Here is a 19,299-nt window from a genome sequence, read left to right as displayed (position 1 = left end):
GCACGCAGTAGCAGCGGAAGTCATCAGGATCTGGACCCTGGGGCACACACAGAGCGCCATGGTGGCATGGTTGGGTGGCACAGCCCCGGGGTTCTGTGGGCCCGCAGGTATAGCCACCACTCTCGGTAGCCTGGCACTCCGTCCCTGGAGTGCATGGGTCTGAGGCACAGGCACTGGGGGGCTCTGAAGGCACCGTCCCTGTAGAAAGAAGAAACTGGCTGGGCAGGGTGGGCAAACGTTACAATGACAATCTCCTCCCCACCCTCTCAGGCCCAGCCCAGACCCCTAAAGCAACACAGGTGTCTCCATGCGCAGGATGGATGGAGGGCCAGAGGTCTGCAAGACAGATCCCAGTAAGCTGCACACATCTATACCCAGAACTGGGAGCAATTTTAGGAGAATCTACATAGCAGAGAAATAGGACCAGGGATGCCTTGCTCCTGGGCAGGATCAGCAGGCAGAGGCTCCTGACCGCATGAGTGCCCCTCCACTGTCTCATCCCTGCAGTGCCCCTTTGCTGTCAAGGCCACTGCACCAGACAGCAAAAGGAGGCCCAGGAAAGAAAGTGAAGGCTTGCTGAGGTCACAGTTAGTGTTCTCTGGGACAGGCTTTAAGGTCTGTCTGGGTTATTTCAGCTTCACTTGGGAGAGGGTCTCCCCTGGCGTTTGCCTTCTGCAGGCCCCATCCATCCCAGGAGGCCCAAAAGGGTGAGGCTCCTCCTCCTGCCCCCTCCACCTCTTCTGCCAGGGATCTGGTAACTCCATCCCTGGGTGAAACTGGAGATGGCCCCGACCTCAACCTCGGGAGGATGGGTGGACAACTTCAAAGGCAGGGATCGTGTGCTCCGCTGGTCTCATTCCTACCCCTTCTCCACCTCACTACCCACACCCTGCCAGCCACTGGCCTGGGAACTTCTAGAGGGCCCCTGGCCCTCATTTCATCCCCAATCAGCAAACACCTGAGTGGCCAGCCTGGCTGAGGTCACAAGGTACAGAGCAGGTGTTGAGACGGCTCATGGACACCTGCCCCCCCCCACCCCCCCGCCACACACACACACACTGTGATGTATTCGGCACCGGCACCGGAGCTCCCTCTGATAGAGAGGCTCACCAACTGGCTTGGAAGCCAAGCCCAGAGATCCTCATCCCCCTTTCTCTCCTCCCGCCTTCCTGAGAGCCTTGTCACTACAATGCCCAGGTGAGATCTTGGGCTTTGAAGTGAAACAGCTGTGGGTTCAATTCCATCTCAGAAAGTTACTAGCTATGAGACCCTGGGTAAGTCATTTGTCCTATGGAGCCTCCGTTTCCCAGTATGAAAATGGGATACTAGAACCCCCTCATCAAATGCTGAATGATTCAACCCCTCAGAGTCACACTCAAGGGCTGCTTTTGGTAGGAATTCCAATAGGAATGGGGGAGGGGAACCTCAAGAAGGCACAGTCCCCATTCCTTCCCCCACCCCCACCTGGAGCTCTCAGAGGTGTGCCCCTCCCCCACCCAGGTTGTCATCCAGACACTCACCAGATCCCAGAACAGCTCAGACCCTGCACCCTTCCCTCCCCCACTCTGGTGAGCCCCCCAGATAAGGCTGGCAGCCTCTCAGGCGTCATCCACATTCCAGGCAGGGCTGTCCTGCGTCCGGACCTGCATCCTTCCAGCTCCCTTAGGAAAGGACACAGGTTTGAGGCATCGGGCAGTCCTGGTTTGTATCTGGGATGCAAAAAGTGCCTGCCTCACGGAGGTGTTAAGAGGATCCACGGAGGTGATGTGGGCACAGCCCTGGCACGGGGTGTGGCCTGCACTGCTCAGGAGGGCATAGCAATCATAACCCATGGTAAAGGGCCCCAGCTGCCAGTGCCTGTGCCAACAGGCCCCTCACTTAATCCCCATAGAGCACTGCCCCTCACCTGTGCAGTGTGAGGAATGCCCCAATCCAATCTGAAGCTTTGCCCCCCATCTCAGAGCAGCTGGGACCACACCAGGGAGGGAGCACCAGGGAAAGGATCCTGGGGGCAGGGAAGGCACCTTGTCACAGGGGATCTTCCCAGGAACAGGGAACAGATGGGCCCTAAATGACAGATCTCAGGAGACAGAGTCCAACCCCATGGGAGGAAGGAATCTCTCCAGTCAGAGCCACACAGGAAGGGAAGGAGCGGCCTGTCCCGGGGGGCAGGCAAGAGTGCCACAGGCCTGCCTGGAAGGGACAGCCGTATTTCTTACATCATCTCGTGGATCTTGGCATTTACCCTCCAAGGTGCATAGGACTATGATCCCTGTTTTACAGCTCAGGAAAGGCAGCCTCACAGTCCACAGCCCGAGGGAGGCTGGAATCCAAACTGAGGGCCTCACTCCAAGCTTCCCAGAATCACTGGGGGCCATATTAACAATACAGATTCCTGGAGCCCACTCCAGACCCAAAATTTTGAACCACTGACCCCCCGAGCCTGACAATCTGCATTGCAACCAGCTCCCTGAGGGATTCCTTTCACTTTTAGGTGCGGGAACCGCTGACCTCAGGTTGTCGCTGTCTTCCAGGGGTGAGCCCGGGAGGCCAGAATAGCCCAGGGCAGACAGGAGAGGCAAGGAGGGGTGGGGTGTGGAGGGCAGCAGGGCGGAGGAGGGGCTGTCCACAGGCCAGGCTGGAGGGGTGGGGCCTGTTGCCAGGGCAACAAGGGGCCTGCGCTTATCTTTACAAATCCCTCCTGACCTCAGGCTGCCTGGGCCGACCTGGCAGGGAGGGATTAACGGAAGCCTGCCCCTCCCCTTCGACCTGGTGCCTTGTCCTGGGGAGGGCAGGAGGACACAGCTGTTTACTGAGTGTGTACTATGTGCTTGGGGCTGTGCGTCTATTATTACATTGTTATACTCGATTCAGACCAGAAAAGGTGTGGGCTGTTAAGAAAATTTCTGTTTTTGTAACTCAAATAGGTAGATAATTTTGCCCAAGTTGAAACAAAGAATCAGATCAGCTCCTGATTTCCCAGAGGTCCACTTCTCCACTTTGCAAACTCTAAATTGCCACCCACATATTGTCATTTTAGTACATTTCAGCTGCCTTACCCAGGAAAAAATCTCTAAAGGTTTTCACAAGAATACAGTTTCCAATATCAGACTGGGCAAAGCGGCCTTCTTCCCCGTATACCCAGAGCTCAGCTGTTCGCAATCCCACCGAGTCTCAGGCCTCACCCAGTGATTACTAACTCCTACTTTTCATGCACTTAGAATGGACCTAGTTATAACAGCAAACTGAGGAGAAGTGTTTTACTGAAGCCAGGTGTGGTGGGATTACACACCTGTAATCCCAGCACTTTGGGAAGCTGAAGTGGGAGGATCACTTCAGGCCAGGCGCTGGAGACCAACCTGGCAGACAGAGTGAGACAGTCTCTGTGAACAACAAAAACAAAAAAATAAGCCGAGCATGGGGTGGGCCCTGTAGTCCCAGCTGCTTGGGTGGCTGAGGTGGGAGGATGGCTTGAGCCCAGGATGTTGAGGCTACAGTAAGCTGTGATTTTGCCACTGCAGCCCAGCCAGGGCAATAGAGTGAGACCCTTTCTCAAAAAAAAAAAAAAAAAAAAACCACCACACACACAAAAAAGTGTTTTACTAGAGAAGCTTCCTGTCCTGACAAATCAAGAGAGAATATTTCTGAGAAGTGACCTAAGCTCTCATAAGGTGTGGGAGCATCTCGTGTAGGGAAGAAATTGTGCATCTAAGATCCCTGGGCCCCAAAGCTCTACCCCCAACATGGGTAGGGCTGAATAACAGACATGATGGGGCTTTGCAAACAGTCGTCAGGAAAGGGTGAAATACTCTTTTGGGCAGAAAAATTTGGAATGCTCTTTTTCAAAAACGTTTACCTTCTGAAGTTAAAAGGCGTAATTTTGATCACAGCAATTGCAACAATAGCTGTCAGGGATGGAGTGCCTCCCCTGTGACTGGCGCTGAAGATCCCTTGAGTTCAGGCTCAGAGCACAGTTCCAGGGAGTTGCCTCCTGAAGTGAGGGGGAGGCGGGGGCTGGGGGTTCCCCACATGCCACCCAAACAGGCCACTTTTAACAATTTTACTACTATGAATGGGCTTCCATCTAAAATTTCCCTTGAAATTGGGGGTTCCATGCCAAAACCTGGTGTGGGACCACTCACTGCATTCTCTTTGAATCCTTCTACCTGAGCTCAGAGTAAGTCAGTTTGTCCTTGTGTTCTGTTTTGTTTCTTGAGACACAGTCTCACTCTATCGCCCAGGCCGGAGTGCAGTGGGGCGATCTCAGCTCACTGCAACCTCTGCCACCCAGTTCAAGCAATTCTCCTGCCTCAGCCTCCCAAATAGCTGGGACTACAGGCACCTGCCACCGTGCCTGGCTAATTTTTGTGTTTTTAGTAGAGACAGGGTTTCACCATCTTGGCCAGACTGGTCTCGGACTCCTGACCTGGTGATCCACCCAACTTGGCCTCCCAGAGTGCTGGGAATACAGGCGTGAGCCACCTCACCTGGCCTCCGTCCTCGTTTTACAGAGACAAAGAAGAGACGTGACTTTCCCTAGGCTAGCAGCACAGTACACTGTGAAATCCCAGCACTGGCTCGGGGACTGACTGGCTCTGTCTCTGTACCTCATTTACCTCCTCTGTAAACTGAGGGTATCAGAGCCGACTTCGCAGGCTGCTGGGAGAATTGTTAGACCTTGTTAGTAGCACAGTGCCTGCCATGGAGTGGCCGATCATATCCATCAACAGTTCTTTACTTGAGGCAAACACCCACTGTTCAAAAGATCCTGACATTGGGTTGTCTCTGCCTCTGTTCCTGTCTCACAGGTCCCCACCCCCTTCTGGCTGGAGGAGGGGGCGGACCTGGGGCCTGGACTCACTGCCCCTTTGTCTGCTGGGCTCCCTGGGTGTTCGGGAAGGGAGGGTAGATATGAGAGCCCAACATGCCCCATTGTCCTCCAAGATGCTTGGTCCTCTCCATGGCAACCAGCGGGGCCTTTGTGGATGGAGGGGCCCAGCTCAGGGCCTGGCAGGGGTGGGCAGCAGAGCCAGGGGCCCAGGGCCTCCAGAAGCCCCCATCCCCTCTGGGATGGAAATTGGTTTTCAAGTGACAAAATCTCCAGTCCCCCCCTCCTGGCAGGCAGGCTAGGGTACTAGCATGCAGATATGGTCATGTAGGCAGTGCCCCTGCCAGTGTTTAGGAATCCCCAGGGATGGGGCCCCCAGCACATAAGTGCAGAGAAAAGGCTGCCCTGGATGCCCCAGCAGAACTGATGGGATGAGTGTACACACCAGTGTCCAGACATCTCCCCACCCCCACCTCCATCCACACTGTGCCTCCCAGTCCCATGTGGCTGCGCACTGAGTATGAATGCAACATGTTCACACATGCGCGCGATGGGTGTGCACACCAGTGTCTTGTGTGTGCACGTGTGTGTAGGTGCATGTGATGGTGGATCCACATGTGTCTGTGGCACCTGTTCCTTAGTCACCATTTGCCCTTGGGCGTGCCACACAGGTGTGTGGAGTGTGGGTGAGCATCACAGGGTGGGGACAACACAGCCCTGATCGAGAACAGAGAGGAGCAGCCCCCCCCCCACCCCCCCCCCCACCCCGCCCCGACAGAGCCCAAGTCACCTGTCGGCTGAGCTCAGCTCACAACTCCCCATCCCTCTCTGAGCCTTGGTTTCCTTCACTAGAAAATGGGGTCCTCATCCTCCCTGGGGCCCTGTAGACAGGACAGGAAATGAAAGCTTTTCGAGTGCGGGAACCATGAGGGCCCCCAGGTGGGACTAGGAGAGGCTTGGCCTCCACACTCTGCAGCCTGCAGAGCTCTGAGGCAGGGAGGGCTCCCTCAGCCTCAGGGGAGCCCTGGCCCTCCTTGGCTCCCTCCCCAGCCTGTGGAGGTGGGGGCAGGGGACCTCCCAGGCCCGCCCCTGTAACTATAGTGACTAACACCAAGCGTTCCCTTAGACCCCCCAGGAGGAATTCCAGTCTCTGAGAGCTTGGACGAAAGTAAAAAGGGCTTGGTGAAAGGGGTCTGGCTTTAGGGAGCCCTTTTAGATCAGCTTTGGAATGCTGGGGAGGGGGCAGCAGGGGACACATGCTTGTTCCCAAAGCATCCCAGCGGCCCACAGGGACCCAGAGCATCCCAGCGGCCCCCACTGCAGCAGGGCCACCGCACCTAGCTCCCTGGGCCTCCCTCCCGCTTCTCCACCTTGTCACCTGAGCTGGGGTCTGCCGCCCCCACCCCACACTCCTCATATTGAGAGCAAAGACCCAGTTCAGCTGCCCTGCACAACTTATACCCCACAGCATGCGTGGGACACAGCTCATTACACCCAGCTCCTCAGACACAACTCCCAGCTCACCCCAGACAGCTCATCCACCTCCCAACTTCAACACACCCACCACCTGCGCCCCACAACCCAGCACGGGACCTACAACAGGCTCCAGGACTCACAACAGGCTCCTGGATGAGGCTTATGCCACCTGCAACTCCCCATACTAAGTCCCTAGAAACCCAGAAGTCCCCCAGCCCCAACCCCCAGCCCTTTACAGGATGCAACATAGCACCTCCAAAACATGTGCCCCCATCCCTCACCAACAACAGCTCCAGCAAATCACTCCCAATCCCGGTCCTCAACCCCCAAAACTTACAATCCCCCTCAACACAAAACAGCCCAGAACACACTCACCTCCATGGAGCCCCACAGGGTCTGGGGGCCCACAGCCATGCACTCCTGTGCACCCCACAGTTCAGGCCTGCACCCACGCAGACCAGAGCACCCTCTGCTCCCGCAGCCAAGGCCTGGGGTGTCTGCCTTGTGGGACAGACCCTCCACCAGGACCCCCAGATGTGGGCCCCAACTCACCAGCCAGGAGGGCAAGGGCAGGGACCCAGAGCAGCAGCAGCAGCAGGACAGGGCCTGGGGGCCGCGGGGCTGGGAGCTGGGGGACCAGGGGCCCAGGCCTGGCCAGCGCCATGGCAGCCCGCTCTGTTCCGCCGTTGTGGGAACGGGCGGGCGGCCTGGCTGGCTCCGCACCCCCCTCGTCCCTCCAACCAGCACTAATGCCATGGACAGAGGCCCGGCCCCTCCCTCCCCTCCCCGACACCTCCCTCCCCCTCCCCACTGCTGCAGACTCCTCCTCCTCCTCCCACCCAGGCCTCCTGGGCTGCTCCACCTCGTGGATGTCCCTAGACTTCAACCCCAAGTCCCCAAGCCCCTCAGCCTGTGAGTGAAGTCTACCTGGTCTGGGCACCCACCAGCCTCTCCCTCCTGACCCCCAGCCCCACTCTCCTCCCACACTCAGTCAGCCTCCTTAGAGAAATTTCTGTTCTGAGGGGCAGTTCAGGACTCTCTTCTCACCAGGTGATGCCAGCTACTCCCAATCCTTAGTTATCTCCTCCCCTGGCTGCCCCCTCCCCAGCTCCCCAGCCCAGCTTCTCTCCCCAGCAGGCCTTCAGGTCCAGTTACCTCCCAGACTCCATCTCTGCTGGGAAGCTGCAGCCCCTCCCATCCAGCATGTTCACCCACCTGCTGCTCCCCAGGGATTCCCCAGAACCAAGGCACCTCCCACCCTGCAACCTGAAGCCTCCTCCCCACTCCCCAGCCTCCAGCTCCTGTCCGTGCCACTTTCTCAGTGTCTCCTGCAGTCCCCTCCCCTTCACCATCCCACCCCGCCAAACACAGCTCCTCCCACCATCGGCCTCAGGATCAGACCTAGGCACCTCAGCCCTGCACCTCATGGTCCCTGCCTCCCTCCACCCTCTCCAGCCCTCAGCAGCCAAACTGAACATTTCCCAGCTTTCTTCCACTTGACCTCGACCTCTGGCTCTGCTGCTTGCAACTCCAGAAACTTCACTGCTCTGAATGGCAGCGCTAACCAAGCAAGCATTGCTGTCCCCTGCCAGGAAGTCCTTCTTGTTGTCTAACCTTAGAGTCTCCTGCTGCACTCGATGTTTGCTTGCTCTCCAGCCGGGCTCTTGTTGGAGTTGACTGGAGGAGTTGTCAGAGGGACCTGGTTCAGGAATCCAGGTCATCTCAGAGACACTACCACATAAAATAACATCCCTTTCTTCTACTGCCTTCAGCTCTGGTTGGGGGAGAACCCTCTTGCAGAAGGGACTTTCCTGAGATGAGCCAACAGCCCCTGCCAACGCATGTCTGTTTGTCCCTATTCAGTCACTGTGGAAACAGCCCACCCAGGTCCTGGGCTCTGGGACATGTCCCTGACATGGGAGAGCACAACCTAGAAAGACAGCAGGAGCCATTGAGGAGATCCGGGATGGACAAGGTCTCCACAGTGCAGGAGAGGGAGCAGTGGGCATCACGAGGGTCCTGGCCCATCCCCTAGCCCAGGGCATGTGCTGCAGCCCTGGGTCCCCAGGGACCCCAGGAGGGAACTGAAGAAGCCCTGGGCAGACCCCCTCATCCACTGCCTCTGCCCCATCCCCGCCCTCAAGGCCTATTCCCTCCAGGACAGGGGTTGCCCCTTGGTTTCTGGGACCCTAACCTCGCTCAGGCCATCTTTAATCCCCTGCCTCTCCTATACAACAGGGGCCCCCTCCCCAGGTGGGAGAAGCCCCTCTCCACAGGAAAAGCAGAGGGCCCACAGCACAAAAAATCTGGATTCAAGCCCAGCTCAGCCACTGATTAGTCGATGACCTCAGCATGTGACTTCCTTCTCTGGGCCTCAGTCTCCTCACCTGTAAAACAGTGAGACTTTAGTGGGCTGAGGTGGCAGTCCCAGCTCTCTTTATCCAGCTTCTCAGTGATACCTGAGAGACCCAGGCAATCCCAGTGTGGGGCTGGGGTCAGCACTGCAAGTCAACCACAGCCCTCTGGGTCTCTAGATGCACAGACACGTCACTGGGTGCAGGTCCATGCTCCTCAGCAGCCGGGCCCCCAGCACAGTGCTGCAGCCGCCATGCTCCACCTTGTGGCCAGATCTAGAAGTGTCCTACAAGGTCCCGGGGCATGGAAGGGGGGCCGTGGTGGGTGCCTGTAATCCCAGCTACTCAGGAGCCTGAGGCAGCAGAGGCTGCAGTGAGCTGAGATCGCACCACTGCACTCCAGCCTGGGTGACAGAGCAAGACGTTGTCTCAAAAAATAATAATAATTAATGCATAACAAAAGTAATTTAAAGTGATTTTTTAAGATGGAGTCTCTGTCGCCAGGCTGGAGTGCAGTGCTGTGATTTCGGCTCACTGCAACCTCCACCTCCCAGGTTCAAGTGATTCTCCTGCCTCAGCCTCCCGAGTAGCTGGGACTACAGGCATGAACCGCCATGCTTGGCTAATTTTTGTATTTTTAGTAGAGATAAGGTTTCACCATGTTGGCCAGAATGGTCTTGATCTCCTGACTTCGTGATATGCCTGTCTCGGCCTCCCAAAGTGCTGGGACTACAGGTGTGAGCCACCGCTTCCAGCTCATTATTTCAAATTGTAAATACTTCTGTTGACAATGCCATGCTAGCAGACGCAATAAAACAACGAGAAGTGTACACCTCTCAAGTCCCATGAGAAGATTTGCCATGAAGTATGTAGTTTTTCAAAATGGTGGCAAATCTGGGTAAGGCTCCAAACAAGATAAGGCGCCATCTTCCTATGATGTGCATGGAAGGTGTAGTTCTGGCAAATCCGATCTCTGTAAAAAAAAAACATGCAAAGACGCTCTTTATTTCTATGCAAACCAGACATGTGCTCTGATCTTGGACAATTTCAAACAGCTGTTTTCCCTCTGCACATGTGCCTGGCAGGAAATGCAAAAGTCAAGTGGCACATGAGCCAACCCTTCACTATGTGGAGCATCCCCAACATCACAGGACATCTGGTATCTCAGGCCCCACCCACTAACTGCTATTAGTGCCCCCCAGTCATCATGATCACTGAAAACACCTCCACAAATGCCCAGAACAATGCCCAGGAGGCCCCGGGCTCTACACCAACTGCCAGAAGGATTTCTTTCAAACCTCAAATGGTGTCTCTTAGCTGTTGACGCCCAGTTGCACGAAGGCCAAGTCTAAATTCCTGAGGCTCATGTCCAGAGCCCTTCATAACCCAACCTTCGGCACAAACACAGATCAATATCCTCCGTCCCCAGCTCCTCTGCCTGCCTCTCTCTACCACTCAGCGTCTCTCCTTCTTCCCCTCCGAAACACACACACACACACACACACACACACACACACACACACACACAGAGCCAGTGGCTGGGTTTTGCCGACAAGTCTTTGATCCCAGGGTCTGCTTCCAGGAATGCCTACCCCACCCCCCCACCCCCCCACACCCCCGATTGAATGCTTGACACCATGCTGATCCTTTAAGACTCCAGCCATGGCATCACATCCTCAGAGAGACTTCTCTGCTCCTCTCCCCACCCTCAGGCTTAGGCTCCCACAGACCCCTGGGCTTCCCTTCATGCCCCCAGCACTGATCCTGCCCTGTTCTAGTCACCAGTATAGACATCTGTACCCATTGCAAGGCAGGCAGGTGGGAGGTGATTAACACAGAGATGAGAATCACTCAGCTCTTACCCTTGGGGAGCTCGTGTCTAGAGGAACAGACAGACTTGAGGACAAGGCAGGGAGGGGCTGGCTCAGAGCCCAGTGGGAGCCCCCAAAAGTGGCCAGCTGCAAAAGGGCAATTGCCCAGGGCAGGTAGCACCGTGGAGTAAGAATAGGAGTTTCCTGCCGCGCAGTGGCTCAGGCCTGTAATCCCAGCACTTTGGGAGGCCGAGGTGGGTGGATCACAAGGTCAGGAGATTGAGACCACCCTGGCTAACACAGTGAAACCCCATCTCTACTAAAAATACAAAAAATTAGCCTGGTATGGTGGTGGGCACCTGTAGTCCCAGCAACTTGTGGAGGCTGAGGCAGGAGAATCGCTTGAACCCAGGAGGAAGAGGTTGCAGTGAGCCAGGATCATGCCACTGCCCTCCAGCCTGGGTGACAGTAAGACTCTGTCTCAAAAAAAAAAAAAAAAAAAAAAAAAAGGAGTTTCCTAGTGGAAAAGAGGCAGAAAGAATACCTGGCTAAAAACCAAGCTCAGGCCAAGGTCAGGTGTGAGAGAGGCCACTGTACCTTCAGGAAATGCAGACAAGTCATCATTACCCAGGGTCAGGATGCAGAAGGGCAATGATTGGACATGAGGCTGGCAGGTCAGCAGAGGATAGATGACCCCACCTTTGTAAGGTGCTAAGGATTCGGACTGTGTCCTCAGGGCACTGGGGAACCATAGAAGAGGTGAAAGCAGAGGAATGACATGGCTGGGTTTGAATGTGGCCAAGTTCCCTCGGTGAAGAGTGTGAAAGCTGCGCTGCAGAAGTGCTTGCGTGGAAATCATCCAGGTAAAGGCCAGGAAGCCTGATTCAGGATGGGGTTGGCTGGAGTGGTGGAGAGCAGGAGTGGGCATTTGAGCATTAGGAACAATAGAATTTGGTGTCCGCTGGGGTTGAAAAAAAGGGAAACAGCCATAAGGTGCCCCCAGGATCTCAGCTTGGAGAACCCCCAGGAGTGAGGGTAGAGGCGGGATGGCAAGACGGCTTGGGGAGGGTGGCCAGGACAAACCCAGTCTTCCCTGGCTGAAGACCAGGCTGCAGAGTCCTCTACAGACACTAGAGGGAGCTCCAGGATAAGCCCAGGCTCCCCTTTCCAACCAGCTGTTTCCACCCGCTCCAGAAGGGGATAGAACCCAGTGCACCATTCAGATATAGGTCCTGGGGGTCCTGTTGGAGCCTGGCCCGAATTCAGTGTCTTCACTGTCTGGGCCACCTCATTCTTCAGCCACCGAATTGGCAGTGGAGAGGAGCCCTTTAGAGGTGGGAGCAGGTGGAGGCAGAAGTTAGGGTCTGCAGACAAGAAGTATAGACAGGCTGTGCCCTTCTAACCCTGCTCCAGCCCCCGGCCCCTACAGAGAAGGGGAGTGACTCACCCAAGGTCGCAGGGACCAGAGCACCCCAGGTGGGACGGAATGGACTCTTGAGCTGAAACAGCACAAGTAGCACTTCCAGACCCCTTCCTGAGCCTCCCTACAAAAACCAAGGTGAGGGAGGTTTCCCATGAGCCACCCCCCACATAATCCTGGGACACCTTCCCCTCCCTCCTGCAGGAATGTTGGGGGTTGGGAGTAACAGCAGCTTAGTGGGTGGGGCCAGAGCATAAATGGCTGCCACATTTTTTAATTTTTAATTTTCTTTAGAAACAGGGTATATGCTGTCACCCAAGCTGGAATGCAGTGGCATGATCTTGGCTCACTGCAAGTTCAACCTCCCGGGTTCAGTGGATCCTCCCACCTCAGCTCCCTGCTGTATGTATGGGAGAAGCATACAGCAGGATTAAAGATGGACTGGGAATGTCCATCACCCACTGGGTTCAAGTCTTCCAGCCACAGGAGCTAACGCTGGACAGGATGTCATCCATTAATTCAGACACTCATTCACTCGCCAAGTGTTTCCTTACCTCTTGTGCTCTGGGCAACGTGGTAGGTGCTGGGTTACTAGGAGAACCAGATTCCCCATCTTTGGGAAGCTCACGGTCAGACAGGGAACAGGGAATTCCTGCCTGATCCTCCCCAGAGCATCCTGGGGGGAAGGATGGAAAGGAATTGGCCAGAGGAAATGAGGGGAGAGATAGGAGTGGGAAGAGCAGCATTCCAGGTCAAGGGAGTGTCCCTGGGCAAAGGCCTGGAGGCAGGGACACGGAAGGGAATGGAGGGAGGCATGACTGCTGGGCAGAGAGCACGGAGGCAGCTAGAGGAGGGGCTGCTGGGAGTCCACCGCCACCAGAGAGCAGGGGAGCCTCGGAAGAACCCCCGCAGGGCGGTGTCCAGGCAGCTTGGCACTTGGGAAGGATCACCCCAGCTGCAGAGCAGGGAGTGGCAGGATTACAATTTTAGAGAAAGTGACTGGCATTTCTACTTGAGTCTAAATGGCACCATCTTTTAACATTTTATGAAAACAAGAAATGAATAACAAATGGAGACACCGAAACAGGAAACCCTTTTCCTATTAAATCTGATGGAAAGAGCAAGCCCAAGCCCAGATCCTGCCAAAAGGACTTCACAGCCTGCAGGAGACATGCCCGCGATGCTGACAGAGCCCTCTGAAAGCTGCCTCCTCCGTGGGGCTGAGTGCCCTGAACTGGAGGCCACCTTGACCAACATGGCTCTTACCGCCCAGACAGGGAAACTGAGGCTTGAGAGGGGCATGGACTGACTCACGTCACATGGCAAAGACTTCGATCTTCATGCTTGGACCTCTCTCTCTCCACACCATGCCTGTCCACACCCCCCACACACAAACACACACCACCATCCACATACATCACAACACACACGCCACACACATGCAACCCCTGCACATCACACACGTAAACCACCACCCACATACATCACAATGCACACACTACATGCATACAGTCTCATACATCACACACCACACATAACATACAACACATATCACACCTGCATATATCACAAGACTCCTCCACACACATCACACACCACAACACATACACCACACAAATACAACCCCCACACATCACACATCACACACACAAAACGCATATAACACACACATGTACATGACGCCACACATGCCTACACATTATACACTCACATACATCACAACACAATCACACATACATCATGCACACAATATACACTATGCATACATCAAACAATATACACACACTGCACACATACAGCCCACACACATCACACCACATACACAAAATACACATACACACATGTATGTATCACCACACCTACGCATTATACACCCACACATATCACAACACACACATCACACACCACACACACATCATATACACAACATACACATAACACACATCTGCACATATACAGACACATCACACACCATACACCTGTACACATTACAATACACATATGACACAATGCATGCACATCATGTACATATACCCACACACTATACACACTCATACACCAACATATTCATAATATGCAACACACCCTCACACACATATCACAGGACACACACATTATACGACACACATCCATCACAACATACACACGACATATAACCCACACACCACACCCTCCACACATTACATACCATGCACACGCACGCACCAACATACATATAACATACATGACACACATCGTATACACACCTGCACACATCACAACACACCCACACAGGCACATCACATACCACACACCTACACACATCACACCACACACCCTCATACACATATCAATATACAAATAACATACAATACACACCAACACACTACATACATCCCACACACACCACACACACCATACACATACAACACACAGCTAACATACACAACATACACTACACACTAGCATACATCACGACTCACATATCACACAATGTACACATATATCACAACACACACAATACCCACACATCACACACCACACAATGCAACCCCCAAACATCACACACCACACATATAAGCACATATGTCACATGCCACACACATCACAGGACACATACACAACACATATCACACAATTGCTACATATCATACACCACATACGTACCATACATACACATCACACACAATACAAACCACAGGTATTACACACACTCCCACAGACACCACACATCACACACCACACACACATCACACATCACAGAGTACACACACACACACCACATACAGGAAATGCTCCCCAAACTCAATTATGCAAATATCTGCATACATACAAGATTCTATAAACATACACAGACTAGCTCACACAGACATACACTTGTCTGGATAGATATGTGTGTACATCCCCACAATCCCCCCAGAGCACCCAAATGCACACACAAACTTATTCACATACACAGACACACACAGTCACACACCTATCCAAATCTAAATACCCAGCTACAGACACCCTCACAGAACACACCCCCCACACAAATGCAAATATGTGCAGAGATACACAACACACCTACAAGATTCACAAATATCCTTAGTACACATCTACAAACACGCCAATCCCACATCCACAGACACACAGACCCCTATGCAATCACCAACACCCAAATACGTGCGTACACAGCATACTTCACAGCCCACGAGGCCCACCAGCCTGCGGATGGGGCAGAACTGTCATGTCCCTGCGCTCACATCCAGGGAGAGGCTTGGAGACCCCGCCACCACTTCTGCAAAGGTCTGGGAAACTGAGCTGGCGAAGTGCCACCTCCTGTGGGAGGCCAAGGACACCTGGCCCTTCAGAAGAGCCAGCGTTGATTCACAGCAAGTGCCAGGCAGCCCGGCTTGGGGGCACACTGACCTCATCCCAGACAGGCGTGTGTGAGCACATGTTCCAGTGTGTGTTCCACTGGGGGGTGTGAGGTGCTATGGCAGGAGCAGCATGAAGCTGAAAAGAGACAGTTTACCTGCTATATTAGCCTGCCTCCTTCCCTCCCTCTCTCCCTCCTTCCTTTTTCCTTCCTCTCTCCCTCCCTTCCTTCCTTCTTTTCTTCCTCTGCTATTTTAATAAGGACCTTTAGTGAATCAGGCAAAACCAAGACACCGCCCCTGCCTTCCAGGAGTGTGGTCTCGGGGTGAGCAGACACACCCGGGGCTGAGCTGTTATAAGACACCTTGTGATTATTGCTAGGAGGCCTCAGGGAGACCTGGCTTCCATCTGGGGCTGTGGGACAGCGAGCAATTCACATCCTTCTCTGAGCCTCAGCTTCCTGAGCTGAGAGAGACCACGCGTTCCCTGACCACCTATCCAGTTTGTTAATAGAATCAAATGCCATGACGAAGGTGGCAACGCTTTGGGGGAAAGGGACCTTTTTCTTAAAATAAGAGCCAGGTGTGTATTAGGCAGCGCACCAGATCTGTGATATGGGAGTATGGGTGACTGCATGAGCCCCGCAGTCAGGGAGGCCCGGCTGGGTTCAGATCCCTGCTTTGCCGGAACCAGCTGTCAGCTCCAGCTCGAGCTTCTATTTTCTCATCTCTAATATAGATGTAATAATGATAATATCCAATTTACATGAGTGCTGTGAGAAAATGCATGTTAAGCTCTTTGAACAGGGCCTGCTACAAAGTACATGCTCCGTGAAGCTCCTATCTATATAAGCTTTCATTTATTCATACAACAAACACTGAGCACTTAGTATGAGCCAGGCACGATTCTAAGTGCTCTCCAAGTTCTAACTCATTTAATCCTTTTAACAACTCTATTATCATCCCCATTTTGCAACAAAGGAAACGGAGGCACAGAGAGGCTCAGTCACTTATTCAAGGTCACACAGCTGGTAGGAGGCAGAACTGGACTGAAACCCGGGTCTGTGGGCCTCTCTGAATCAATCTACAAGACATGCATTTCCCTTTTATAGTTCAAAATCCTCCTCCCCTCTCATCAGCAGCAGCCCCTGTTAAATAAATCATCCAGTAACGGTTTCTAATTCCCAGACTTGGTTGCAAATGAATTATTCACATGGTAAGGCCTGCAAACCGCCGGCTGGGCCTCATTACCCAAGAAAGGCTGCCCGCCCGCAAGATGCTGCTCCCTCCCCTGGGCATGGGTCCTGGCGGGCTGGCCAGAGGCGGCTGGAGTTGGTGGGCCCAGCTCCAGGACTTCACTCCGGGAACTGGGAGGAGGGGCTTTCTTTCCCTTTCGCCCAGCTCTTGCTTTCTAATAAGCTCACTGTCCGGTATTGCTGAGAGACCATATGCTCTGGGCCCAGCCTGTCCTGGATTCTAATCCTGGCTCTGCCCTGAGCAGCTGTGTGATCTTAGGCAGGTGGCCAGCCTTCTCTGAACTCCTTGGGGGGACAGGGGGCCTGAGCCGCCGGCCCACCCAATGGGGCATGGGGACCCGCTTCACACTTCCTCTTCCTCGGTTTGCAGGTTGAAGGCTTATGCTGCCCCTCCAGGTCCTGTGCTAGATGCTGGAGACAAAGATACTGTCCTGTGGGGACATCAGTGTCTGATTGAGACCCCAGTATGAGCCCGAGCCCTGGGGTGGGTTGTGGGGCTACTCTGTGCTCCAGAGCCCCTCTTCGGGCCAAGCTGCTGGGACTGCTCTTACCTCACTGGGTTATGCCCCATGCCAGGGACAGCCCGTGACCAGTGCTAGACCCATGTGTGACTGCAGAGCCGCGGCTCCTTCTCAACTAGGAAATTCTAGAGGATTATCAGCTCAGGGATCCTCATAGGGACCTCAGTTGCAGCCTCATGGTGGGTCAGTCTCCTTCTGCCCAGTCAGCCTCGCTCCTTCCTTCCAGGTGGATCTCCCAAGGGTATGCCCCAAGAAACACATGTGCGTCCAGAATCTGTTTCCAGGAACCCAGGCTGAAATACTTGTCACAGACAGAGTCCAATCCTGGCACTGAATGAGGCACACCCCAGGTCAACTGCAGATTCCTCATTCCCAGGCAGTCTGAACCTCAATATTACTTAGAGACGGAGCCTCGTTTCTGCCCCAGTCTGAGCTCACATTTTTGTCCCAGACGGAGCCCTGATCCTGATCATAGGCGGAGCCCAGGTCTCCTGTGGAAAGCAGCGGGTCATTTGACACAGAACGAAGAGATGCTGCGTGAGAGGTAGAAGATTGGCTTACACTGAGAACTGAGCCAGAATCACCGGGTCAGCCAGGAAGTCTGAGTCTCGGAATCTTGGTTCACAGAGAGTTCTTAAAAAAAAAACAAAAAACAAAAAACAGCTAAATGAGTTCCTCTTTATGGAAGAAACAAAATCTACCAAGACTGACAAGAAAAATCATAATAGCTGTGGGCACCAAGCCATGGGGTCTACTTCCAGATCCCTCTGCTTCCTGGGGACCACCCCGTAGAATTCTATTATCACCCATTTCATTTTATTTCAGTGCTTTATTACTGTGTCATATTATATTGTATTTGAGACAGGGTCTTGCTCTGTTGCCCCGGCTGGAGTGCAGTGGTGCGATCACAGTTCACTGCAACTTCTAACTCCCAGGCTCAAGCGATCCTCCCACCTCAGCCTCACAAGTATCTGGAACCACAGGCATGAGCCACCACACATCACCAGTTTTATTACTTTTTGTAGAGACAGGGTCTCCCTATGTGTCCCAGGCTGTTCCCATACTCCCAGGCTCAAGCGATCCTCCCACCTTGGCCTCCCAAAGTGCTAGGGTTACAGGTATAAGCCACCATGCTCATCCTATATTATCGCTCATTTTATAGACCAGAAAGTCAAGGCTCAGAGGCATGCATGACTTGCCCTCTGGCCCAGACTGCACTTCTATAGGATCCAGGCTCAGTCAGAGGCTCACGTCCCAAAGAGAGACCCATCAGGAGCATCCAGGCCCCTCTGTCACCTGAACAAGCTGTTCACCAAGTTCCTACATCTTGCCCAGGGCAGCAGGGGTGTCAGGGGAAGGGTAGTGAGTGATGCATGAATCTGCACAACTGATCAGCCCCGGCCCCAACCTCCTGCAGTCCATCATTCCCCTAGGGGTCTCCCAATTCATATCATTGGATGCTCACGCTCATCTCCTTAAGACGAGCACTATTATGTAGACATGGCAAAAGTGAGGAAACTGAGCCCCCAAAGGGGACCCCACTGATCCGGGCTGACGGAGCTGAGACTCACCTCCGGAATTTCTGATCCTTGGTCTCCCAGCCTCTGCTGTTCCATGTGGAAGCACAAAGGTGACTTCCCCATGTGCTCCACACCGCTGATTCTTCATGCATCCGTCCATCCACCCACACAGCAGCTGTGTGGCAAGCATCTCCTATGCACCAGGTCTGGGCTGGGTGCTGGAGACTGAGTGGGGAACCAGAGCCAGAGCCTGACCTTGCAGATTGTTCAGCCTGCCAGGGGAGCCACGCAGTAAATAAACATGCTCACAAAAAATGAATGCATCTCCATGTGCTAAGCACTGGGGAGCAGCAGCCTTCGATGTCATGAGTGGTGTGACAAACTCTCTCTCTTGGGAGTGTTCTCTGGGCTCCAGGGAACTCGTGGGCAGAATATGTGCAGAGATGTCCCTCAGGGGACAGAGGCTGTGAGAAAGGGTGAATTATGCCCCCAAGGGAGCCAGCTCGCTTGTGGAGGCTGCAGCCAGCCCACTTGGCTCCTCAAAGGAGATGGGGTCTTGGGGGCTTGGCTGCAGCAGGAGATAAATGAGGAGTTTATTAAAAATCTACCCCAGTTTCACTTTGTGAGACGTCCCAGCTGGGGCCTGAAGCCTCCAAGAACTATATTAGAGCTTTAGGAGAAATAACGAGAAAGATTATTTCAGGAAGAGGGAACGGCATGAGCATACGGCTGGAGGTGGATAGCAGTAGGCAGACCCAGGAAGGTGGAGCAAAGA

At 53.9% G+C, this 19,299-nt stretch overlaps 1 protein-coding gene and 1 long non-coding RNA gene across 2 annotated transcripts in view; both read right to left on the bottom strand.

Annotated features, from left to right (window-relative positions):
* Positions 1-7,025, bottom strand: part of CRB2 (crumbs cell polarity complex component 2) — a 23,985-nt gene extending 16,960 nt beyond the window's left edge. Inside the window, exons 1-2 of the mRNA XM_035257002.3 lie at positions 6,857-7,025; positions 1-198 (exon numbers count right to left, since the gene is read on the bottom strand). The exon at positions 1-198 is cut by the window's left edge and continues 126 nt beyond it. Of these exons, the coding sequence (XP_035112893.3) occupies positions 1-198; positions 6,857-6,968 (310 nt within the window). The 5' untranslated portion in view covers positions 6,969-7,025. The remainder of the gene's footprint in view (positions 199-6,856) is intronic.
* A 2,392-nt stretch (positions 7,026-9,417) lies between these two features.
* On the bottom strand, positions 9,418-18,900 carry LOC144582963 (uncharacterized). Its single transcript, XR_013536625.1, has 3 exons — positions 18,576-18,900; positions 17,035-17,637; positions 9,418-9,631 (listed from the first exon to the last, which is right to left on the bottom strand). It is a non-coding gene; the product is annotated as an uncharacterized LOC144582963 (long non-coding RNA).
* Positions 18,901-19,299: the final 399 nt, after the last annotated feature.

The sequence above is a fragment of the Callithrix jacchus genome, chromosome 1 (assembly GCF_049354715.1).
Source record: "Callithrix jacchus isolate 240 chromosome 1, calJac240_pri, whole genome shotgun sequence".
NCBI lineage: Eukaryota > Metazoa > Chordata > Mammalia > Primates > Cebidae > Callithrix > Callithrix jacchus.
The sequence above is the reverse complement of the archived record's forward strand: the minus strand, read 5'-3'. Positions and strand labels throughout refer to the sequence as shown.